General features: G+C 35.0%; 1 protein-coding gene across 1 annotated transcript; it reads right to left on the reverse strand.

Moving 5' to 3' along the window:
• Positions 1-219: 219 nt before the first annotated feature.
• LOC100730125 (3-beta-hydroxysteroid sulfotransferase-like) lies at positions 220-25124 on the reverse strand. The gene is made up of 6 exons (XM_003461343.4): positions 24918-25124; positions 23854-24062; positions 21527-21653; positions 7130-7224; positions 2337-2514; positions 220-589 (listed from the first exon to the last, which is right to left on the reverse strand). The coding sequence occupies exons 1-6, from the start codon at positions 25051-25053 to the stop codon at positions 471-473; spliced, it is 864 nt and encodes a 287-aa protein (XP_003461391.1). The 5' UTR covers positions 25054-25124; the 3' UTR covers positions 220-470.
• Positions 25125-25382: the final 258 nt, after the last annotated feature.

Genomic DNA, 25382 nt, shown 5'->3' on the forward strand with positions numbered 1-25382 from the left:
GAAGATAAGACATAATATTTTAATTAGTGTTTCTCTCTGATTAGCCTGTTCAGAAACTTTGCTTTTTTATTTCTATTTTTCCCTTTAAAATACAAAGCAGTGTGAGGATTATAGCTCAACAGAAAAGCACCCACCTAGCAAGCATAAGGTGCAGAGTTTAATCCCTGGTACCAAATAAAATAAATAAATAAATAAAATTTAAAAAGCAGTTTGACACAGTTTAGGATAATTTTTATATTTTTACTGTAATATACCATACAGAGGAACATGATGTATTTCTAATATATAGATACAATTAAGTGAATATGAGTAAAAAGGTAATTTGTAACAAGCAAACTATCAAAAATGAAAAGATTTGATAATTCAAGATTTCACAATGAAATCATAGATTTTATGCAATGATCTCTAGGCATGCAGAAGTACAAGGTCAGGAACACAGGTATCAGTATTCATATAATATATAAAAATTATCAACATTCTTCCCATGGAAACAGATTTCTAGGATATCCTGCCATCTTCTTCTGATATATTTTATCAAATTCTTCAGCTTGGGCTACAGTGAAGTGATTTTTCCAGTCCCCCACAATTCCTGGAAAACAGCATAAAGTCTTAGATCAGATCTAGTAATAAGGCCTAAGACTTTAGTACATCTCATTGATCAGCCCCTAGGACCCATTTGACACAGAGAAAGTAGCTAGAATAGCTTAAGAACGGTTCAAAGCCAATAAATAGCCTTTCTATGGCTGCATGCCTACCATTTCCATTTCTGCCTGCACAGAAACAATTTTCTTCCTCTCACTCTCTTCCAGCCAGTCCTGTTTATAGTCCTTTCACTGCAAGCCAAACTCAATATTTTGAAGCATTTAGAATCTATTCCTTCTCACCGTGTTTGTTTTAACTGGCCATAACCAAGTCAATCACCTTTGCAATCTGGGTTAACATAATAGATTAAACTGGAATGTCCAGTTTTTTTGTGTTGGCATTTCAGTTTCTGAATGTGAATAATTGACAATCCAACATACCTTCTAGTTGAGAATTTCTTTTTGCATTTTTGCAATTGAGAATTTCTCAATTGCATTATTTGGTTCTATTTCTACTTGACTTAAAAATATTTCAAAAGCTTTTGTATTTTTTGCTAGAGTGTCATTACAAAGTGATCACAGGATGAGTTGGTGACTTAAGAAATAAGCATTAAATTTTTCACAGTTCTGAAGGCTGGAATGTTAGTTTATGGTGTTGGGCAGTCCTGGGCTCTTACAAGGGTGGTGGGGCAAGCATACGTTGTAGGTCTCTCTCCTTGATTGTAGATGACCACTTGGCTTCATGTCTCCACATTGTCCTACTGTTATGTCTGTGTTCTAATTTCTTCTTTTAAAAACACCAAGCATGCTAAGCTATAACCTGATTCATATCATTTTGGCTTAATTATATCCTTAGAACCCTCTGTCCAAATGCTATTGCATTCAGGGACTTTCCTCTCCGTGTGTCAATTGTCGAGTATAGATGATCCAACCCATTTCTCTTGATTATGAAGATATCTTTTTAAAGTTGTGTCAAACTCTATTACTAACAATGGCTGAGACTGCATGAACCCTTCCATATTCTAAGTTTTTAATTTTCTCTGAATATTGAACTCCTAATGAGTCAATAGCATCAAATTTTTCATCAAGCTCATTTGCTCTTGTGATACTAAATTTTTAGCTCTGCACTATTAACAACTTCAACATTTTAATCATTTATATGGTAAATCAATCCCACACATTTACTGTACTTAAAATTAAATTAATAGTGGATATACTATGTTTTATTCATTGTTCTCTGTTCAGTCCACAACTACTATAAAAAAATCATAAAAGCCCTATTCTGGGGAGGGAGATTTTCCTCTGTGTCATAAGTACTCACCTAGCAAGTACAATGTAGCAAGTTCAATCCCCAGTGCTAAAAAAGAATTACTTTTCTGTGCCAGGTACTGCATTTTAGAATAAAAAATACACATATTATAATAATTGAGTAAACAAAATTAACTAGGGCAATGTTTAGAAATTACTCCCTAAACCTACTTTATACACTTGGTTATGAGACTTGGTGTTACTAAGAAGTTGTAAAAAATTTAGATACAAGAGCTTTCCAAAAAATTTTTGTGTCACTGACAATGTGGCTTTGAAGGGAATTGTGGGAGAATGGAAAATTAAGGCTTCATTGGTGTACACTCTAAACATGAAGATAAAAATCTCAGTCATCTTAACTATTCACATTCTGCTTGGGCCAAGAGGAATGTCTTCCATGTCTCAGGAATGTCTCCTGAGAGATTTTGAAAGTGGAGCATTGTTTCTTACCTTTTCTCATAAGTGAGAAATCCTCATTAATAACATCATTAGGCAGCAGGCTGAAGTTGGACATTTTGTTTTCTTTCATGAAGTGAAAGGAGCTGTATTTGAGAACTAAGTCTATTTCTTCGGGTTTTAACTTTTTTCCTAAGAATTCACAAATCTTCTCTATAGTGCTTCTCGTGTCCTAGAAAAAATAGAAGCCAAAATTTAGAGGAAAGATGGAGTAGGAAGAACAGGGAGGTGACAAAAAAGGAGCTATCCTGATGACTTTTGTCAGATTGAGTTTTAATCTTTCAAATGAACTTCTCTTCAATTAATTGATTCATTCTATTGTTTTCTTAGTCTCAATTGCATTATTTGGTTCTGTTTTCCTTATAATTTCCTCTCTTACTTGAGCTTTGAGATTTATTTGTTCTTTTTCCTAAGCATTTGTGGATCAACGTTAGGTTGTTTGTTTGAGTTTGTTCTATTTTCCTGATGTGACAGTTCACTGCTATAAATTTCCCTTTTAAGACTGCGTTTTGTTTTTTTTTTTTTTTTTTTTTTTTGAATCACATAGTTTCTTGTAGGTTGTATAAACATATTATTTAATTGCAGAAAGTCTCTCACAGCACCTGCCTGGAAAGTATGATGTCCTGAGTTCAATTACCAGTTCCTAAGAAGTATTGTGGGTTCTCTTAAAGTTCTTCTATAATTTCATATGCCCCATTGGTTGTTTAGGTGAATTTAATCTAATTTTCAGATGCTTATTTCTTTTTTTGTGGTTTCCTTTTAGTTTATTTCCATCTTCATTGAACTGTGATAAGATCATAGATGTAGGATAAATTCAATTCTTTTGCATTTATTTAAGCAAGTTCTATGGGCTAGTTTGTGTTCTACTTTGGAGAACTTGACATGCACCACTGAGAAGAATGTGTATTGGGCTGTTGTGTGGTGGAACACTCGGTAGACATTTACTATGTCTGTTTGTTCACAGATTTGTTTTAGTTCTGATATATCTTTGTTGATTGATCTATTTGTGGTGAAGTATTAAGGTGCCCCATTATAACTGTGTTTATGCTTATTTGATTTTTCATGTCTACTAGTATTTGTTTTACGTAGCTTGCATACTGAAATTTAGTGCATATATATTTATGACTGTTCTCTCTTCTTCTTTGAGTTTTACCTAAACACATATGCAGTGATCCTTTTTGTATCCTTTGATCAGTCTTGCTTGAGGTTTCTTTTGTCTGAAAATAAAATAGCTTCTCTTGCTTTTGCTTCCTATAGATTTGTATGCTTGACTTTCAGGCTGTGAATTTCTTTTTGAGTTACATGTTTCCTGTTGCAGTATATTGTTGGATCTTTCTTCTTGATTCATTCTGCTAGTCTGTTTCTATTCATTCTTGAATTGAGAATATATACATGGATGGCTATCACTGATGCATGTTGACATATCCTTCTGTTTATATTCCTGTTATTGGTACCTTACTTTACCTTCTTTTTAACTATTTTCCCTGACTGCTGCTTTTTATTGATGTTATTGTAACATTGGCCTCCCTCATATCTTTTCTTAGAATATCTTTCAGAGCATTTTGGAAAGGAGGGTAAGTGGTTATAAATTTTATGTTGTTCTTCACCAAAGACATATGTTATTTATTCACTTATTTTGCAAGGTAGTTTTTCAGAGTACACCAATATTGTTTGGATGTTGCTTTCTTTTAGCACTTACAATATGTCCCTACAAGCTCTCCATGACTTGAGGATTTGTGTTAATAAGCCTGCTTTTATTCAGATGTGCTTTCCTTTATAGATGATCTGTTTATCTTCTCTAACAGATTTTAATATTGTACTCTTGTATTGAATTTATGGGATCTTGTTTATTATAGGCTTTGATATGGATGTTTGGGCATGACTATGTGGAGTCTGATAAGCCTTACCTATTTATATGTCAAATCCTTTATCTTTGGGAAGTTATCTGCTATTTTTTACATGAAGAGAATTTTAATACTATTGGAACTAGCTCTTTTTCTTGGTAATTCAGCTGAGTCTTATGTTGTTGTTCTTTGTTGTATCTTATACCTCTTGGATTGATTTTTTTAATCCTTGTTATTTCTAAGATATTTCTCTTTTTATAGTCAATAACTGCAATTCTGATTTCTAGATATGATAGTCTATCTTCCTTTCATTATTCTATTGCATATATTTTCAATGTAATTTTTAATTTCTTAGATATCTATTCAGATCTGTTTCATGGTTTCTATTGTGTTCATATATTGTGGGTTTTTTTTTTCATTTTTCTAGGTTCCTCTTTTTCTTTGTGTCTATTTAGATTCATTAAGTGTGTCTTTTATTTTGTTTCTTTTTTCAACTGAGAGATTAATTTTTCCATAGCCATATGTATTTTATTCATTTCTGCTGCTATCATTTCAGAAAGATCTAGTGTACGACTTCCAATTTTGTCTGTTCCATTGTGCTCTAGGTTTTATCTCGTTGGATTGGGTGGAGGTCTGGCCCTGCATTTTGCTTCTGTCTCTTGTCACTTTTTATGTTTTATCTTCTGTGTTGTGATCATAGAGTTCCTATGATGAATAGCTTTATCGCTAGTATTCGCATTCCCCTAGGAAGTGTCTATTTCCTTAGAGCTGTCTTCTAACTAATACTTCATTTATTTCTAACCTAAGATCCTAACTTCCCATTTTATTAAGGTTTAGAATTTAATATTTATTTGGCTCAGCACTCTGACCTTTGGTCATGAACAATGGTGATGGTTATTATCTCCAGTCACAATGTTGGCATACAAGGGAAAAAAGTGACTACAGCGAGTGTGACATCCTTGCTATGATAGTGCACTTAGCAGTAAACATGTCAGCAATCACTGCCTAGCAATTGATAAACTGTGATAACTATTAATTTGGAACCTTTAAACTTAGGAACAGGATCTAAAATGATATAAAAAATTCAACACATGCTAGGAGTTGGTATGCAATGAGTTTCCTCTTGCATACTGATTTTAAGCTGTTTCGGTGGTACTACGGAAGGGTAGGTAAAGAGGAGAGAGCTGAATTAGGAGAAATACAGTAGAAGCAATGCTGCAATGCTAAGGATGGGTCAATCAGTGTTTGGGAGGCTGGACAATAGTGCACAAGAAAGAATGAAACAAAAGGGAAAAGAATATTGAAGCAAAGTAATACTGAGAAAACGTTCATTTGCATGAAAATACCATAAAATTGAGAGTGACAGTTGAGGAAAGAGGGAAAGATGAATAGAATAAAAGAAACATATAGTTAAGAAATCTAATTATTCAAAAAATAAGCAATAAAATAAACCAAGAAAAACCAAACACCAAGAAACAAACCCACTAAAAAATAGCCAAATCACCCTGATAAAGGAAAACTAATCAACCAAAGAAAACCAAAAAGAGAATGAAATTCCTCTGATCCCCACAATTCTGTGGTAATGCCCAAGTCAGATCCTAGAGATGTGCTGTGTCGTCCCTCCACGTTTTTCATAGAATTTGTGCTGGCTTATGAGTCCATCTTGTCCTCTAGTTGTGGGAGCTAGTACTGGTCCTTAGATGACAGGGTTTTGGGTGTCTCCTTTTCCTTACTGTGTTTGCCTCTGTGATGCTATCCCAGTTGTTGTCACACTCTGAGTGAAAGCCAGGGGTTTCTCCCAGATCTGTGTGCAGTCATCACCTTCCAAATCTTGCACAGCTTCTTCTTTTTCACTCCAGTAGCTTGTGTTTTCCATCAGTTGTGAGGCAGGGGGGGATAAACTTGTCTAGCTCTAGGACAAGTGGGTTCCCTTCTTTCTGTGACTGAGTTAGGGCTGCTCTGTTGCTTCAGGCCATAAAAGCTTTTCTGGTGTCCTTTCTATGCTACTTGTGCTATATGTGTCTGTGTGCTGAAGAACAGCATGAGTTCACCTCACTCACCAACAGCTGGTCTTATTGGGCCCCTTCTGATACAGTGTTCTGCTTCCCATGGAGGTGGCAATGGTGGTGCACTGCTTGCTGGGAGCCTAATTTAAATTTTTGAAAATTCTATGGTTTTATATAGAAACTTTTGAATATATACATATATTAATGTTTAGCAAGTTTTGCTAAACTATGGCAAATTAACATATATATATATATATATATATATATATATATATATATATGTCATGGTCAGGTTTGGGTACTTTGCAAAACTTTCCAGTCACACAACCTAAATTGTTTGAAAATGTTAAATGCATTTTTATTGTGTCCTTTAAAATATACAATTAATTTTCTGTCAAACACAGGTATTTTTTCTAAGCTACAGAGTACTAGAGTTTATCACTCAAGTTCAACAGCATCCATTTGCCACCTTCAATATTACAGAATTATCTGATGTGCTTCCCTCTCCTGTAGTACTTTACCATTCTGGGTGTTCACATAAACTGATTTCACATTTTCACCCATTTTTTAATCAGTGACTTGGGAATTACCGACCACTGGACACATCTCTGGAGCTACCAGGTTATCAGGAGCCTCATAAGCCCTTCTCCTACAAACTGTCCCACTCCCTATAAGCACCACACTCTGCCTCTGGATGTGGAAAAATCCACTTACAAATTGTGAATTGAAACAAAGTAGAAAACCTGAGGAAATCATGAACCAGAATAAAGGAGAGCCACAGTTAAGAGAATAAAGACAAGAGCAATAATCTCACACTTCATGAATCTTCACGAGAGTGAACTTTGACAGGATAGTTAGAAAACAATCTCCTGAGAAAAAGGTTTAGAGGGAGTGCAGGCAGTGAGGAGTAGATGTGCTAACTCACAACAGGGGTTACCTTGGTAAGTTCTTCATAACTCAGCAGCAGGAAATTTTCCATCTCTCTCATGGACAGCCAACCCTGAACATGCTCAAACCATGATCCAAAGGGCACTGCATGGGACATGCAAAAGTAAGATAGACTACAAACTCTAGAATTAGGAGTCCCATGTACAAATTTCACTCTTTCCCCTTCCTTGTCACTTAGTTAAGGTACAATTTGCAAATTGATCATTTATATATTTTCAGTGTACACCAGGATTTTGATACATACACAAAAATGTAGTTACACAAAACACCAAAGGAACGAGATGCTTGCTCTTCCACCCAGAAATGGAAAGAGGGGTCAGCAAATAAACTGCACGATGTGTGTCTCATTGTTTCACTTAACAGTGTGGTTTACAGCTGCCCCCATTAGCCTCCAAATGACTTTAATCTGCTACACTGCAGAGAGGCATTTCATCTGGTATAGACACCATATTTTCTTTATACATTGATCTATGGATGGTGATACATGGTACCTCTAAGGTTCAGCTATTGTAAATTGTGCTGCTATGAACAAGGACCTGTATGTATCACTGTAGTATGATGATGTTGTGTCTTTGTGGGAGTCACGTAGGAGAATGTCTTGGCCATATGGTGTTTCTATTTGCAGTTTATTTATTATTTTTATTAGTGTACTTTAAAAGAACATGCAGCTCAAAATTACCTTGTGGAGTGGGTACATGTATATAATGCAACTTTTTTTCTTTTTAATCCCATTCTTTCCCCATCTCACTCATACTCTAATTCACTTTCCCATTTTCATTCTTGTTGATATTGTTAATTTAACTCAGGTCATGTCATCTAAGATTTACATTCCTTGAAGCTAATTTGGTTCCTTTGCATGGCATATCTTTATTCGGCATTTTTCCCTTTCCTTCATCCCTTCTTTTTCATCCTTGATTTTGTGGACAACTTCCTTATTGTAAGAGATCCATCCTGCTGTCTCCTTGCATCCATTCTTTATTATTCTCTTTGTTCATAGTTTCCCTTACTCAAATAAGAGACAGAATATGGTATTCAAGTTTGTATGTTAGGTTTAGTGTCCTAAACATTAATTTTCCATGTGCAAAATAATTTCCCTATACATGTCTCAGATTTGTCCTTTTTGATGACCAAATAATATTCCATTCAGTATGGATACCAACAAATTTCTGTATTTTAAATATTGCCACTGTGAACATTGGCAGGCATTTATTGATGTAACATGATGTCTTGATCTCCTTGGAGAAATTACATTGAAGTGGATATATGGGTCATATGGAATATCCAATTTTAGTTCTGTGTTATTTTTATTAGTTCACATCTACACCAACAAGGTAGGGAGGTCCTCTTCACAACAGCCTTATCACAATTTGTTATTGTTATTTCTTTATTTCTTGACCATGACCATTCTGTCTGGAGTATGATATAATTTAAGTGTTATTTACATTTATATTTCCATTGAAGCCTAAAGTGTTAATCATTTTTTCTTATGTAAGTTGCCCATTTGTTCATTTCACTTTTCTGTTTCTTAACTGAGTCTTTGGTTTTAGTTGGTCTAATTTCTTTGAGTTATTTATGCTAGATATTAGTACTCTGTCTGAGTAATAGCTCCCAACAAAATTTTACCATTGAGAGAGTCATCTCTTCCCCTACAACTTGATTCGTTTGCAGTTTTTGAAACAAGTTCTCATTATGTAATTCAAGCAGAACTTAATATCCAAATGTAGCCCAGGCTAGCCGTCAACTCATCACAAACCTCCTACTTCAGCCTTCTGAGTGCTGGGATCACTGGCATGCACCACCATGCCCAGTTGATATATATAAAATCCCATTTGTTGATTATTGCTGTTATTTGTTCTGAAACTGTGGTTCTGTTTAGAATACCCTATCCAACAGCTCTGATACTGTTTTATTTATTTTATATTCTGGTAGGTACAATGTTATGTTCTAAGCGTTCCTTCTAAAGTCAGGAATGAGATAATGATGCCCACTAATGACACTTCAGCGTAGAACTTGAAACACTAGTTAGAGAAATCATTCAAGAGTTAGAGACAAACAAAAGGAATACATATAAGAAGGACAGTAGTCATACTGTCATTATTGGAAGATGACTTTATATTCTACGTAGAAATCCAAAGTAGTCTACCAGAAATACTTATTACTAATAAACAGTTTCAGCGGTTGCCTTCATTATCTTTCTGATTCCTGGTCATATTACTAGATTACTAGATACTCTATTAGCAGGTGAAATTTATTTATCTTTCACCTTGTAGATGATTTGGACCATAATTGGCTGGTTCCAACAAGGTGTGGTAGTATGCAAAAGAGGCTGGGCCAGGAGGATCACCTTAAGTTTGATGGCAGCTTGGGCTACAATTGAGTTCAATGTCAGCCTGAGCTGCATAGTGAAATCCTGTCTCAAAAATACAATGAAATAAAGAAAATTTTTTCTCTATAGTGTAAGAAAATTAAAGAATATACTGAATTTATTATCGGCAATAGATATTGTGAAACTGCTCAAAAAGAAAGAAGTGGGACCGGGGAACATAGAAAAGAAGGAAGGGAAACAAATGAAAAACAAAAAAATTCAAGGCTATACGTAATTGACTAGCTGCAAGGCAGAGTGGTTTGGTAGTGAATGGTTCATTGTTTCCAAAAACAGCCAAAACTAGGAAGATAGAGGGCACAACTTCTTTGTGTACCTTATAATTTATTCAGGTCACCCACCCTATAGTGATTGTAGCACTCACACCTTTAACTCCAGTGTTGGGCCAAAAATCCATCACAAAGTCTATTCAGCCAACTCTGAAAAGCCCAAACTCTACAACTACATGAGGCTTTACAGGGACATCTAGAAATAATCCATGAGGACAATGTAGCAGGATGTAAGATCAACACACAAAAATCATTAGCATGGTAGTAAACAGGAAAAACACAGTGGCTTCTAGATGAATGAAATTCCTAGGAAATAATGAAAGCAAGGAAATGTAGGAACCCAACAAAGAAGCAGCAGTGCTCTAAAAGGAAGAGTCTGAAGAAGACGTCAGAAAATGAAAAGATGTCCTTGTTCCTGAAAATGCCAAAACACTGTGGCCAAATAGCTATACTCCTGAAACTGCTCTATAGATTAGATACAGTCACAATCAAATAACAACAGTATACTTTACAGATGTAAAGAGAACAATCCTATTATTCATGTGAAAACAATGTTGGGCAACAAGGGTAAAGCAACAGGCATCAAAATACCTGATTTCAAACTACACTACAAAGTTAATCATAGAAACAGCATGGTAATAGAAAAGCAGATATGTGGAACAGAATGAAGAGCAAAGAAATATCACTAGACATATTCAGCTATTTGATCTTTGAAAAAGAAGGAAAACCATAGGCTGAAGGAAAAATATTTTATTCAACCAGTGGTGCTGGACTAGTGGGAAGAAGATAGCATGGTAAGTAGTAGAGAATACAGACTCTCTGAGAATAACCACCAAGAGGCTGGAATATAGCATCCTGAAGAAAACTAGAAGGAAGAAAGTGGATCCCCCGACCCAGGAAGAACTGAAAACATGAATTGAAGCCCACAGAGAGAAAAAGAAAAACTTCAATAAACAATGCAGTAGCTGTTGGCATCCTCTCCCTGGTAAAGGACTCACTGTGTGAGAGGAGCTGTTTGAGCCTGGGAATGTGGGGACACGGTAACAATGATAGCTGGTGACAGAGAAGGCCTATGCAAATAGACACTGCGGTACAGGGGAGAAGCAGATGTGTAGGACTGCACTGGATCATGGTGAGTGCTGAGAACTTAGTCCTCCCACAGGGAGACAGCAGTCATCTAAGAGCCAATTTAGAGATGAACTGGATAAACTCAGATCTGAGAACTATTGCTGGCTACCTGTAGCAGCTTGTAGCTGTGCACAGACCCATAGAAACTGATTGAACTGTGGCAAGCCCAGTGAATCTGGACTTAGGGCAGGCCTATTGAGATTATCGACTACTTCATCATAAATCAACTTCTGGACTACTGGGTTGCTGGGATAGATTGTATTATTTAGAACTCTGCCTCCACAGCTTGTCTACTAGTGAAACCAGAAGGAATTTTGTAAGTGGACTATTTCTTTTTCTTTTTCATTTATTTTTTTTCTTTTCCTTCATTTTTTATATATGAGTGTGGAAGTGGATCCTAACCTCTTAGTGGATGTGAGTCTGTTCTTTTCTCCCCTTTATCTCTTCAATTTTTCTTTTTCTTCAATCTTCTATACCAGTTCCCTCAAGCTGACGTCACTCCCTTTTGTCCTCCAGCTTTACTTCTGATATCTTTCTCTTCTTCCACTTCTGAATTTTCTCCTTAATACATTTCAAATTTTAAACCTCAAGGAAAAGATTGTCACTTTGCAGACTTACATACTGCATATAATTAATGGATTTGTTTCACATTTTGTTATACAATCATAAATCTAGTTCATATGGTTCAAGGTTGCAAGCCTTTTTCAACTGTCTGTTTTCTTATTTTCTAATCTGTGCTTGATACTATTGGTACCACAATAGCTAAAATTGACATAGCTCCTTACACAGCTGTCAATTCTCATAATTCATGACTAAAATTAACTAGTGATGACAGAAAATATGGTGGCACAGTGCCAAAGAATCAGGAACAAGGCCAAACAAGCAACTTCTCATCTCCAATAATCTGACGAGGTTAGATCTTCCAACGGACCCAAAACTGAAAACCAGCAACACTTGGAATATAATCTCAGAGAGATAATCATCACCTAAGGATTCTAAATACTATGAACAAAGCACCAGGGATTTAGCTCAGCAGTATAAATTCATACCTGGGAAGCACAATGTTATGAATTCAATCCCAACTACCAAAAATAAAGCTTTCAAAAAAGCATCCCATCATACTCAACTTAAAAACATCACCCCTGAAATTGAACTTAAAAAAAGAAAGAAAATAAGAAAAGACATATAAGCAAAATGCAACCTCAGATATGTAGTTCACCAAAGGTAAATCTAAGAAGCAATAAATTGGGAAAATCCAAAAGCCCACACAATGTCTCTCTGAAGTGGAAACAAAAAAAGAATTTAGATGAATGTCTGGAACAAATTAAATGAGAAGTAATTTTTCAGATAATTACAGATATTACCAAAATACACATGAGGCTTCATGATATTAGAGCCAACAAGCAGGAAAAAAATATAGACAAGTTTAAGGAAATTATGTATGCTCATCATAGGAAAGAAATGAAATCCATAAGGTAGATTGAAGCAAATATTCATGAGAAAATAAACTTCACTGAAAATATTTGAAGCAGATTATGCCAATGTGAGGACAAGATCTCAGATACTGAAGACAGGCATGTAGTTAGTGATTAGGAAAAGAAAGATTGTTCAAAATACCAAGGGACCATGAGAAATTAATCCAGTGACTATTAGATAAGACTAAGAATAATAATTTAAGATTAACTGGAGTCAATAAGCAAGGAGGAGATGCCGCAAAGAACACTAAAAATGTTCACAGATATCATGACAGAAAAGTTTCCTGGTAGAGAAAAGGAATTTGATATGCAAATAAATGAGGAATATAGCAATTATCCAAAAACTCTATAGCCCAGCGTATCATCGTCAAGATTCCAGAAATTCAACATAAGAATAGAATACAAAAAGCTGTCAAAGAAAAGAAACAAATCACCTATGCAGGAAAGCCCATCAGAATTACAGGTGACTTCTTAGCAAAAACTCAAAAGTCAAGGAGCACTTGAAGTACTCTAAGTTCTAAAGAAAACAAATTTCAACCCAGATTGATATACCCAGCAGGATAATTTAAAATGCTGTGAGTTTGTCAAGAAGGAAAATTTCAGTAAAACTGTGGATTGTAAAGATAGAGCTGAGATTTCAATTGCTATGAAGAAACAGAGAAATAAGAAAGATGGCCAGGGGGAATCCAGGAAACAGTGGTTCTCCATCCTTTGCAACCTCAAAACTACAGAAGTGAAAAAAATGTGCTCAGAGGAAAAAGCTTCAGAGCACCACACTCCAAAATTGTGAGAAGCCACATGGGGTTCCAAAATGGCAGCAGCCACATGAGGTTTCAGAATAGCAACAACATAGAGAACCTTTTCCTCACAATCAGGTAAACAGAACCCAGCAATCCAGGCACTGGACTCCTACAGCCATGAGAGAGAAAATCCTGTCTACTGCTCCTGCTGGCTGCAAATCTTGGTAGCATCCACATGGTACTGATTTTAGGTACAAGGAAAATGCACAAATTCTGAGGGTAAGACAGCTTCCACCTAGATTACAAAGGGCCTGGGAGGCTAAGCAGTTTGTCCCTGAGCAGAAAATTTGTAAAGATGTAAGAGTGAAGTCAAAGGTGCAGTGGAGACCCCAGAAGTTTGGAAAAGCCAGGAATGTGGATCATCCAAGGAAAGCTGCAAAAAGTGAACAGAGAGGGTTTAACAGAGAAGCTGTGGGAGCTAAAAGCTCTACAAGTGCTGGGGGCGTGAAATCACCGAATCTTTTGGAGCTTGCAACCAGATTGCTACAAATGCTGAGCATAGAACTCTAGAATTTGTTTGCCCTTCTGGATTTTTCACTTGTTTTGTTTCCAATGCTTTATATTCCCCTGCTTTTAACTTTTGGAGTGATAATGTTTATCTTGTGCCTTTGAATTTCAGAAATGTTTAATATTGTTTCATTTGTACAGGGGTTGAAAGTTCAGAGATTGCCATAGGTATCAGAAGAGACTTGGGACTTAGACTTCTCAGCAATGCTAAAAATGTTAGGACTTTTTCAACTCTTAGAATTGGCTAAATGTCATTTAGCGATTAGACAAAAAAAAAAAGATAGGAAAGGAAGAAGTTGAAATACCATTATTTGCAGATGACTCGATACTCTACTTAGAAGCCAAAAAAACTCCACTCAAAGACTTCTACACTTAAAAAAAAACAAATATGTTAGGAGAAAGCAGGAAAAATGAAAAAGGAAGGGAAAAGAAAAAAATATCTAAATTTGTATAAACACACTTATGATGGCTAAGGTGATTGTGCTATAAATTCTATACATTTGTAGAACAAAGTAGTTAATACTCATGGGATTGGAAAATTTTTGCAGGTTTGTTTTGGATGACCTGAGGAATTCTTGAAGACCACTATGTAAAACAACAGCCTTAATTTTGTTCTTACCACCATGTTTTGAAGGCCTGTATCATTATTGTTTGGGCTCTTTGCTATTGTTATTTATTTGTCTTTTTTGTTTCTTATTTTTCTTGTAATGTGTTTTGTTTCATTTTCTTTTTTGCTCTAATGCAGATAGGATAGGTATACTTATAGAGGCTTATACATGCCTAGAAGTTCTCCTAAAGAGTTTATGAGAGTTGATTATATTATGAGTGATGAAATGAACAGCTATTTTAAAGAAAAACAGACATTATGGTACCATTGCTGATTTCATATCATCATGCTGTGAAATCCAATAATGCTTCTATTCTTTGTTTAGAATGGTTTTAGTCTGTTTTGTATTGTTTAATTTCAATTGCTATGGAGAGCTTTTTTGAAGAGAAGGAGAGACATTATGGCAGCCATTTTTAATTTACATATTGTCTGGTTTTGAAGACCTGAAATGCCTGTTCTGAACAGTTTTATACTACTTTGTTTTGTATGATTCATTGTGTGTGGTGATATAGATAACCATTTAGAAAAAAACAAGAAACCCTGCGGTAGCCACTGTAGATCTCCTATTTGTTGCTTTGAAATCTGTGTCACTTACGCTGTTTTCTTCTAATCTGCTTTGTTCTGTCTTGTTATTTTAGTTTTACCCTTTTTTAAAATAAAATAAAATTTAAAAAGAGATGTAAACCAACACTTACATTTCACTTCACCCCAAAAAGATTGCTACTATCAAGAAATCAAGCTATAAAAAAGATTATTTTGAGGCATTTATATGTAAATGGAGGCAACTTGAGACTATACTCATAAGTAAATTAAATCATATTTACATTTGTAAGAATTATATTGTGTATTGTAAAAAAATAAATAGTTATAATGGTAATAGTACACTGAAAAAGTAATAAGATGCAAAATGTACAATAGATATTGTAATAATGAAAGGGAAAGAAAGTGACCAAGGGGAAAGAACAACTTGTAGATATACACATATAACTCTAAGTATGCTTAAGTGTGCAAGATAGATAACCATATTACTACGTTTTTGTTAGTTCATCAGAAAGACTAGTTTGCACTGTCATTGTTTGATTTTCTGTTCATTATTTATGCTTTGATTTTGTAACTTGAACATCTGCTTCTAAGATAACAATATGTAATATATTAACTAGAGTTGATTTCTTACTTTTTAAAAAGTCTGTATTATTTTTACCCTTTCCTGTTTTGGCTTTTAAAAATGAAGTAAAAACTAAAAATGCAAACCAAAAAATAGAAATCAAGCTATAACAAATCCTGGAAAAGAGGAGGGGAAAAAGGAACCCTTTGTCCACTATGGGTAGGAATGCAGAGCAGTGCAACCACTTTGGAAATTCATCAAAAATCTAAGGTTTCTAGATATCCTATTCAACTCAGCTCTTTCACTACTGAGTTTCTTTCCAAAAGCATGAACACATCATAACACAGTGATATATGTGCAACAGTGTGTTTTTCAGCATTGTTTGTAATAGCCAGATCTTGAAAACTACCTACATGCCAATCAATGGAGAAATGGATAAAAAAAGCTGTGATATTTTTATACAATGGAGTACTACTCAGCTATAAAGAATGATCACATTGAGATGTTTATAAATAAATGGACGCAACTTGAGACCATACTCATAAGCAAAATAAATCAAACTCACATGTGTAAATAACATACAGTCTCTCTAGTGAAAGAAATGGTAAGAGTACATAAGAGTTTAAAGTAATCATGATTCACCATTACATTGCTCTGAAGCCTTATAATGGCTGCATTCATTAGCTGGAATGGTTTTATCTGAGTTTGTTTGATTTTATTATCAAAATAAAGTTTGGTTTTATCCGAGTTTCTTTGATTTTATTAGTATAAAAAGGTATTTTAAAGAAAGCAAGACATTAGAATAGCCAGTGCTGATTTAGTATCATCTTACTCTGAAATCCTACTATGCTTTTGTTTTTCTGTTTCCTTTGGTTCTATCCTGTCATACCTTATTGGATATTATTATGTGTGATAGTATAAACAAATTTTCTATGGAAAACAAGATAATAAAGTACCCATTGTTTGTTCTCTGCTATTTGGTTCTGAAGACCCTGTAATGCTTTCATTCTCTTGAATGACTTTATATTGTTCTGTTATGTTTGATACTATGGTATATGAAGCTATGCTCAACTATTTCTGGTTTTTTTTTTTTTTTTTTTTGGTCTTTTTCGTTTTTACCGGTACCAGGGGTCAAACTCACGACTGCCTGCTTGCAAGGCAGGTGCTTATGCTGCTGAGCTAAATCCCCAGCCCCTATGCTCAACTATTTCAAAGAAAGAGACATTATGGTAGTTACCGTTAATTATGGGTTGTCTCATGGTAAAATGCTGTGTTACTTGCATTGTTCTGATCTGATCTGCTTTGCTATGTCCTCTTTTGTCTTAATCTCTTTTTAAAATTTTTTTAAAGTTGTAGTAAAATGGAGTAATACTCAGCCATAAAAAAGAAAAAATGGAGGCTTTAATAAGTATATAGATGCAATTTGAGAACAGACTCTTTAGTGAAATAAGACGTATAGATATATTGCTTCATTAATGTGAGAAGCAGAAAGGAAAAGTGTATGTGTATGTGTACATATATGTATAAATCTATAAAAACATTTAAGATAGCTATTCTACTGATTGTTCTGCATTCCTGGAATAGAAAACTTTGTTTTGGTATGTTTCTGACAATTTAATGCAGATTTTTTGTGCTCTGGGTTAATTATTGAGGGATGACAGTGTACAATGTATTTACCAATGTTTCTCTCTTACTGACAAGATTTGAAACATTGTAGAAACTTTATTTCTTCACTTTTTCTTTCTTTTTATCCTTGAAATCAAATGGATTTGTAAAAACAAACCAAAAGTAGCAAAAAACTTTAAAAAGAAAAGAAAAACGTGGTGCTGGGAAAATTGGGTAGCTGTTACAGAAGATTGAAACTAGACTCCTGTCTCTCTGTGTGTATTAAATTATGTTCAGTTTTCTGGAGAAATCTCTGTACTGACTATACTCATTTACATTCTACCAGCAATGAAGAGGGATTTCATTTTTCCAGCTTCCTCACCAGCATTTCTTATTATTCGATTTCTTGATGTTATCATTCTTCTAGGTGTAATAGGAAACATCATTTTTGTCTTAACTTGCATGTTCAATATATTTTATATACTTTTGCCAATTTGTACTGTTTTTTGAAGGGTCAATTCATTTCCATCATTCATTTTTGATATGATCTTTTTGAGGAGTTATAATGCTTTTTAGTTCTTTATATAGCATAGGCATAAGTACTCTGCCGGAGTATTTATTAACAAATAGGTTTAAATATTGCATGATTTATCTCATATGAGAAACTCAAAGAATGATTACTCTAATGAACAAAATAAATGATAGATAATAACAAAAAAATAGAGACAGATCTTTGCAAGGGCAAAGAGGACCAAGAGATGAAGTGAGGGGAGTGAGGGAAGAGGATGAAATCAAAGGAGTTGAGTGCACTGTGTCTATGTAGCAACTCCTCACGATGAATGTAATCATTATGTACTCCAAATATACACTGACAAAATTAAAAATTAACAACCACATTTAGTAAAAACTCTAAGTGATACTTCTGAATACTCTCTTGTGACCAAACCAGATTAACTAACTCTGCTTCTTGATGCAGAAAAAAGTATAATAACTGGATTTATTAATACTTTTATTCATTTTATTTTATATTTTTCTCATAAAATTTTGCAACTTTCCAGCACTCAGGCGACTGAGGCACAAAAATCAGTGAGTTCAAGGTCAAAAAAGGCTACAAAAGTGAGTTCAAAGTCCCCATGAAATTCAAAGCAAAATCCTGCCTCAAAAAGACAAAAAAAGAAGCTTTGTAACTATTGCATACTAGCATTCTACAGAAATATGGCTGTCAACAAATTATTCACTCAATGCTTTAAAATAATAGCCATCATCTATAAGATGAAAAAGATGCAATACCAACACCCAATGTTAATACTGTCTTATAAAATAACCACCTCTGGTGGTCCATGCTAATAATCCCATTACTCTCAAGGTTGAGTTAGAGGACTGCCACTTGTTTGATATCAGGCTGAACTACATAAGTTTAAAGTCAATCTGATCTATTTAGTAAGACCTTGTCTCAAAAAACAAATTAATACTACTACTACTAATAATAATATATTGTATACAAAGTAACATATACATCTTTCTTCAGTCTTGTTTTACATTTCAAAATGTGTCAATGTGCAGAAAAAAATGGTAATGATTAGAATAAACGCCTGGTGCTGCCACTTTAAGACTGCTATCATTAACTTTTTGGATATTCAGTATTCAAGGTGTGGGAAACAAGTATAAGAAAGAAGGAAGGCTAAGAGGACAGTCGGTATGTCAGCCTTTGCCTCCAAAGTCAGCCAGTACATAGGAAATGCTGGCATTCCTGTAAGAGATTCTTCGGCTATGGCGAATCATATGATGGCTCAAGCAGGAAAATTGTTAGAATCAAGGAGACAGGAGACAGGCAATACATACTCAGCAAAAAGGCATGCCACTAAAGCAGAAAATGTCTTAATGTTTTCAGTGGAAGTTATATAGTGAAACTATACATTGATGACTCCTGGCACAGATAACAATAGATAAAGGCAAGAACTAGAAGAAGGAAGCAGCCCCTAAAAGTCCTCAGAAATAACTGACTTGAAACACTTTGCTGACCTTTATAAACAAAGATCAATTTGACTAGCATGAGTATTATTTTGACATGGTCTTAAATACCCAGTTAAATATATAACACAAAACATAGTATCTCACTGATATACAAAAACAAAGAGCTAAGCCAGGAATGGTGATACACTTGTGCAGTTGCAGCACTCTGTAAGCTGAAGCAGGATGATCTTTCAAAGTTACAGACCAGCCTAGAAGACAAATTGAGCCTAAAACTATCCCAAACTGCATGGAAAGACAATGTCTCAAAATACTTCCAAAACAATAAGAAAAACAACACAAACAACAACAAACAAAGAGGTAGGCTACATCACAAAAGGGGCTCCAAACATGACACCAGCTACTACTACCAGTCGCCAATAACATATTTAACATCTTAACTTACAGCTCCTAGAGGTCCAGATTACCAATTCTAGTAGCTCTTCCAAAAATGTGTCCTTAACCCTGTGTTGAAAGAGTACTCTTAGGATATTTTGATGTACATTGAAATAAGCCTCTGACAAATATTTGGTTTCCTGCATAGACTCACCAAAAGATAAAGAAATGCAAGTAGTCTAGCTAATGAACATTATTATTTTTGTGACATTAACTAACTCTGTTTTGTCTACTTCATGTTTTATATATATTACCTAATGTCAGTTACAACAAAGGTGTTCAGGCATAAAAGGTACAAGTCAGAGTCCAAGTCATGAAGCTAGTTTGAGAAATCTGGTACCTAGTGGACAACAAATCATTGAATACATTTAGTCAGTCTTTCCTGGAAACTATTATATTTCAAAATGAAAAGATACTACATTTATTATTTACAGAACTAAAGAAATTTCTGTATATTCTTAAAATGTACCTATTTGTTAACTAAATGCCAGAGGATAACTAAAGATTAATATTAATTATAAAAGAATTATTTTAATGCTGACCAATAGCATCTAGCTTCTATATTGTGGAGGCAACAATTCACCATAATTATATTTCAATTTTTTAGCCCTGGTTATTTAAAATTCTTATAAAGTTTATGGTTCCATAATTCTCTAGCTCAATCTGATCCTCATGTGTGCTATTTTCAAAGCAACATGTTATGTATTTCTTCCTGACCACTCTAACTTATAACTTACACACTACACAACCTACATTCAAAAATGATGTTAATGTCCCTCTCTAAGCTTGAATTACTTGCCGATGGCCTACTTTCCCAAGAATGAAGCAAGTATCAAAGAATGATATCTCTTTAAACAATAAACTGATTTTGCATAAGTCAGGAGAAGACTTCCAATTCCTGGTCAGAAAGGCCCAACAAAGCTAAAACCAAAAGTAGCCAGGAGAAGAGGGACTCTCATCCTTAATATCCCTTAAAAATAAAAGATCAAAGACTAAGTGAGAAAATAAAGTGGGATAAAAAAGCAGATAAATAGATAAAAAATAATCATAGCTTTAAAATATTAAAGAAAACCCACAGGCTAAGGACACAGAAATAACTGAAAGTTCCAATATCTGTTCCATTCTGCAAACTCCTTAAAAGTATAACACATTAATCCTGAAAATGGGTGACATGCTTTTCACCAATAAATTGTTCTGCAACACACACCTCCATCCTCGATGAAGTGATACAATTCAGAGAGTGATATATCTCTAAACTTCATATACAGCAAATGGTTTTCTTCCTAATGTATTCACAAAATGGCCTGATGACAGTAGGAGTAAACATCTGAGATCACCCATCTACGGGATTCTCCAAGACCATATATGAATTGCATCCCCATAGTATATTGTCCTCTCTCTTGATCACCCACCCTCTATTCTTCTAGAGTGTGTAGTGTAAAAATTCTGCCTAATAAATTCTTTTTTGATTTTTACCTACATCTTTTGAAAATTGTCTTTTTGTTGTAGAAGTCAGACACCTATAATTCTATCGAAGTCCTGAATCAAGGTCCAAAACTCCTCCTTGTGTGGTTTTCTTGGTCTCTGGTAACAGTACTGATGGACATAAACCTGTGTCTCAATCCTAGGAATATAGCCTTATGAATCTCAAGAAACATACTCCGGCAGGGATGTGGAACTATGCATATAGTGTTTTTAATAATTATTCTCACCTTTTTTGAGACAGTCTCTCTCTGTATAGTTCAGGCTGACCTTGAACTCCCTATGTAGTTCTCTATAAAATTCAGGCTGATCTTGAACTCCTTATGTAGTCCCAGTGGCCTTGAACTCAAAGCAATCCTCCTGCTTCAACTTCCTGAGTACAAAATTGCAAGCATATTCTACTACTTCTGGCTCTGTCTTTATATAACTTTATTTTCTTTTGTTTTGTTTTTGTTTTGAGTGTTGTATGTGCATGAGAGTGAGGGCATATAAAACATCTGTGATGCAGTGAGAATGGAGCCTTGGACTTGCAGACTGCTGAACTGGAAAGCGAGAAGGATGCAGTAAAGTGAGAGAAAGACCTTGAGTTCTGCAGCTCCTACATTGTATAGCAACTCACCCTTTCCTTGGAGGAACCAATTCATATATTGTTGCAGAGTCTCCGGTTTCTCAGTAATCTTCATTTTTCTCAAAAAAAAGTAACCAGACACAATAACATCTCTGGGATTCCTAATACAATAAATCACCTTAAATTTAAAAAGGTGAAAGTAAAAAATCAGGAGAGTTATTTCTTACATGATTTTATCTTTGTCCAGGAAATTTATACCAAATACCTACTAAATATCATGTATTATATTAATGAATTTGTGACAGCACTCAGTAATAATATATAGACTTTAAAATTTTATGAGCTGGCAACTCTGATGGAAGTATAATAAATGAGGAAGATTGCATACGTGTTTTTTCAGAGATGTCTGTCTACTCATTCAAGGAATATACAGGGAGGTTTTAACCAGAAAATGTGAGAAAACCATACTTTATAAAAATATGCCTAAAAAGAAAATCAATAAAGAATTCTGCTGTATGCATAGGCAATAGGAATGTACAGTTTGTTCACATGACAAAGCCAGAATTCAATTTCAAAGACTTCATATTGTGTAAAGAAGCCACACATCTCAATTCTTAGAGGAGTTCAAGTATGTGAATTTGAAGAGCAAACAAAATGACCCAGAGTTTTAAGCCAGGAGAGTAATTACCTCTCTGTTCACTCACTGACTTGGAGGTGGTTTAGGAGAGCCTCTGGGTTCCAGAAATATTCTTAATATTGTCTGGATGACATTTTGTACATTGCATAGTTTCACAAATATTCATGACACTGGTTATTAAGATTAGGATGTGTTTACATTCCCACAAGCCCACAAACATCAAAGAGAGAGAGAGAGAGAGAGAGAGAGAGAGAGAGAGAGAGAGAGAGAGAGAGAGAGAGATAGCTTGACATTTAACATAGGTTCATTTCTCTTTGTGCCATTATTCCATGATTTTGGTTCAATCCCTCTTTAGTCTTTAATTTCTCAGCCTCAGCTTCACCAATTCCTAAAAATCGCATATCAATAATGTGTTAGAATAACATGACTGTGCCTCATAAATGCGACATTTACTAAAGAGGGTGTTAGATCATAGGTTATTCAAGTGTAATTTAATTAAAAATTTTAAAACTTCAGACTATATTAAAAAGCCTTGCAAAGGAAAATATTTCTAAAAATGAGACATGGGATGCTAGATCCTGCATCTACCTGTTCCCTTCAGGTGATGACCTACTAGCTACTTGGCTAGTTCGAGGTAGATTATCTCAGCAGAAAGTTATGTGCAGTAAGAAACAGTGGTTGGAAAACATAATGTGACTCCATCTCAGTCCCTCTCATGGCACAAAACTTAAGAGGGCAACTGGACAGAAGCAAAGCACAGGCAGTTTGTCAAGCCGTGAGTTTTGCAATGTTCTTTGGTGACCTTGCTTGGGCAAAACAGAAAGTTATGGGAACAGGATACTTTGAAACTTTGCCATCATTTATCCTTATTACATCATTTATCCTTATTGCATCATTTATCCTTATTAAAAGACAGAATATTGTAGGGAGGGAGAAGTTTCAGAAAATTTAATTCTTCTATTTGGGTCCTGCTTTAGAAGAGCTATTGATTAATATTGGCCAATTACCTTACAATGTAGCAACAGAATGGGAGAAATCTATCCCATAGACATAAACCCTGTGTGTCCTTAAAATATGGGTTTCTAAGATACTAGATTTATATATACAGGATGGTCCACATACTGTTATTCATGTATGACCTAAGGGTTAGACACTGCACCATCAAATAATCTGGGAGATTACTATATCCCATCAAAATCCACCTATGACAATCCATTTCAGCTAAATCACCAGGGGATATTTAGGCACAGAGCAGTTTAAGAGGATTGTTTTCACAACTCGACTGTGCAGTGTTAAGCTGCTAAACACAGGGAACTCTGAACATGCTGGAAAAGAGCATGGTGCTCTGAGGTCAGAATGACCACAACTGAGGTATCCAAGGACACAGGGTGCTTACCCCTATTACTGATCAATAGTACCATGAACATCAGAGATCAAAAATTCCACTTAATTGGCACAGTTTACTGCTTGGAGAAGTCTTTGAACTGACTCCCAAGATCCTGCTTGGTTTCTGATCTTGCCTCAGTATCCTCTTCTCATAATTTGAAATTTAAATAAATATAGGCCACCCAGAGAACTTCTCTGTCTCTATCTCGAGAGAATATAGAATTCCATTACAGGGATTTGATCCTCCTGGAATTGAAAAATCAAATCACTTGTCTCTTTCATTTAAGCCATTTACCCCGGAATAGCCCAAACCTAGATTGACTGAATAAGAATTTCTAAATCAGTAAGCACTGACCTTGGCCTTGGAACTGAAGAGGGACTTGGGAAAGAGATGGAAGGGTAAGTGGGATGTGTAGATGTGTGGGTGTTTATCACCCTTCCATAATTCATATCCCATTTTACTCTCTATCCAGGGTGAACGGTCCCAGTTGGGCACTGATTGGATCCACTTGGAATCCCCCTTGGAAAGAATCAGGCAGACGATCTCAATTAACCAGTTGGTTCCTGAATAAAGAAGGAATAATTATTGTCAATGATGTCAACACAAGTTGTGTCAAGTTGGGCTGAGATCTGCACAACATAGAAGTGAACTTGCAACAATTTTTAAGCATAAATTACAGTTCTGGTGAGTAATGCTTAGCATATTCCATTTACTGCTCAATGTCCCAAATATTCTGCCTAAGAAAAATAAATATCCCTACTCATAAAGTACTAAACCCTAGTGACTCTAGCGCCTTGCACTCTACGACAAACAGCATTCTCCTTTTCTTACTATGAATTTGAATAGTGCAAGTATTTCACATACGTGAAAATGTATATCTTTTTATGATATATTTATTTCATTTAGCTCAATGAGCTTGATTCATCTATGTTGTGTCATGTATTACAATTTCATTTCTCACCACATGTATTCTGATTGGCATTCAATTTATGCATCCGTCTGACAGTGGATATTTGAATGTCTATATTCAGTTTTCTGAAATTAGGTATTTAAGTGTCTTCCTTAGCTTTTGCTAAAACCCATTCTCATTGTCCTTAATTTCTTATCTTTATGAAACTCCCGATATCATCCTTTACCACAGTGACCCCAATACAATTATTCAGATTCCAGAATCTGCATTAGTATTTCCACGTTGCATTTCTGTGGTACCTTAGATGGTCCTTCTTTGCTGTCATCTACCTGTGCAACAGTTGAGCTGCATCTTTACCTCTGAATGCAAATGCAATTAAAACCTATTCCTTGTTTCTCAAGTATGGCATTGCTTCTGGAATAGTGGGAGTTTTCCATTCATCTGCAGAATGACTGAAGCCCACAGCCATAGTTTTCCTCATGACTCTTTCATGATCCCATTTACTTACCTGATTTGGGAAAAGTCACTGTTATTGTATCTCCATCCTTCACCACAAACTTGTCCCGTACCTCTCTTAAAATTTCAGGCTCGTAGACTGCTGCAGGGAAATATATCCCTTCAAACCACAGCGCATAATTTGACATAATGATAAATTCTTTGTGCCTTGTGTTAGTGTTCCAACTAACACAAGTGGCAAGTGACAGAAGATAAATATTTATAGTTCATAGCTAACCATCCTTAACTTATTAAAATTTTTTTCTGGTAAATATTCACAAAGAAATCTCCATGCCCTGATCACAAGGTTTTATGTATTGAGCAATTTTTTGCTTATCCTGAGCTAAATCTAAAGTTTCAATTGTAGTTCAGGTCATCAACTAGACTTTAAATAACAAATAAATTATATAGAAATTTGGATATATCTTGTAAATACTCCAAGCAAACTTCACTTCATTCAATGTGTTTAAATGTATAA

This window comes from Cavia porcellus, unplaced genomic scaffold (assembly GCF_034190915.1).
Source record: "Cavia porcellus strain 051 isolate PalLab524CR breed Dunkin Hartley unplaced genomic scaffold, mCavPor4.1 scaffold_7, whole genome shotgun sequence".
Lineage (NCBI taxonomy): Eukaryota > Metazoa > Chordata > Mammalia > Rodentia > Caviidae > Cavia > Cavia porcellus.

Bases quoted from the DNA above. Each gene is read 5' to 3' on its own strand.
- LOC100730125 (XM_003461343.4), bottom strand. From the start codon at position 25,053: ATGTCAAATTATGCGCTGTGGTTTGAAGGGATATATTTCCCTGCAGCA. The intron at 24,063-24,917 runs GTAAGTAAATGG...TTCTTTATTCAG, and splicing joins AGTGACTTTTCCCAAATCAG to GAACCAACTGGTTAATTGAG. The intron at 21,654-23,853 runs GTCAGTGCTTAC...TTTAAATTTAAG, and splicing joins TCTTCAGTTCCAAGGCCAAG to GTGATTTATTGTATTAGGAA.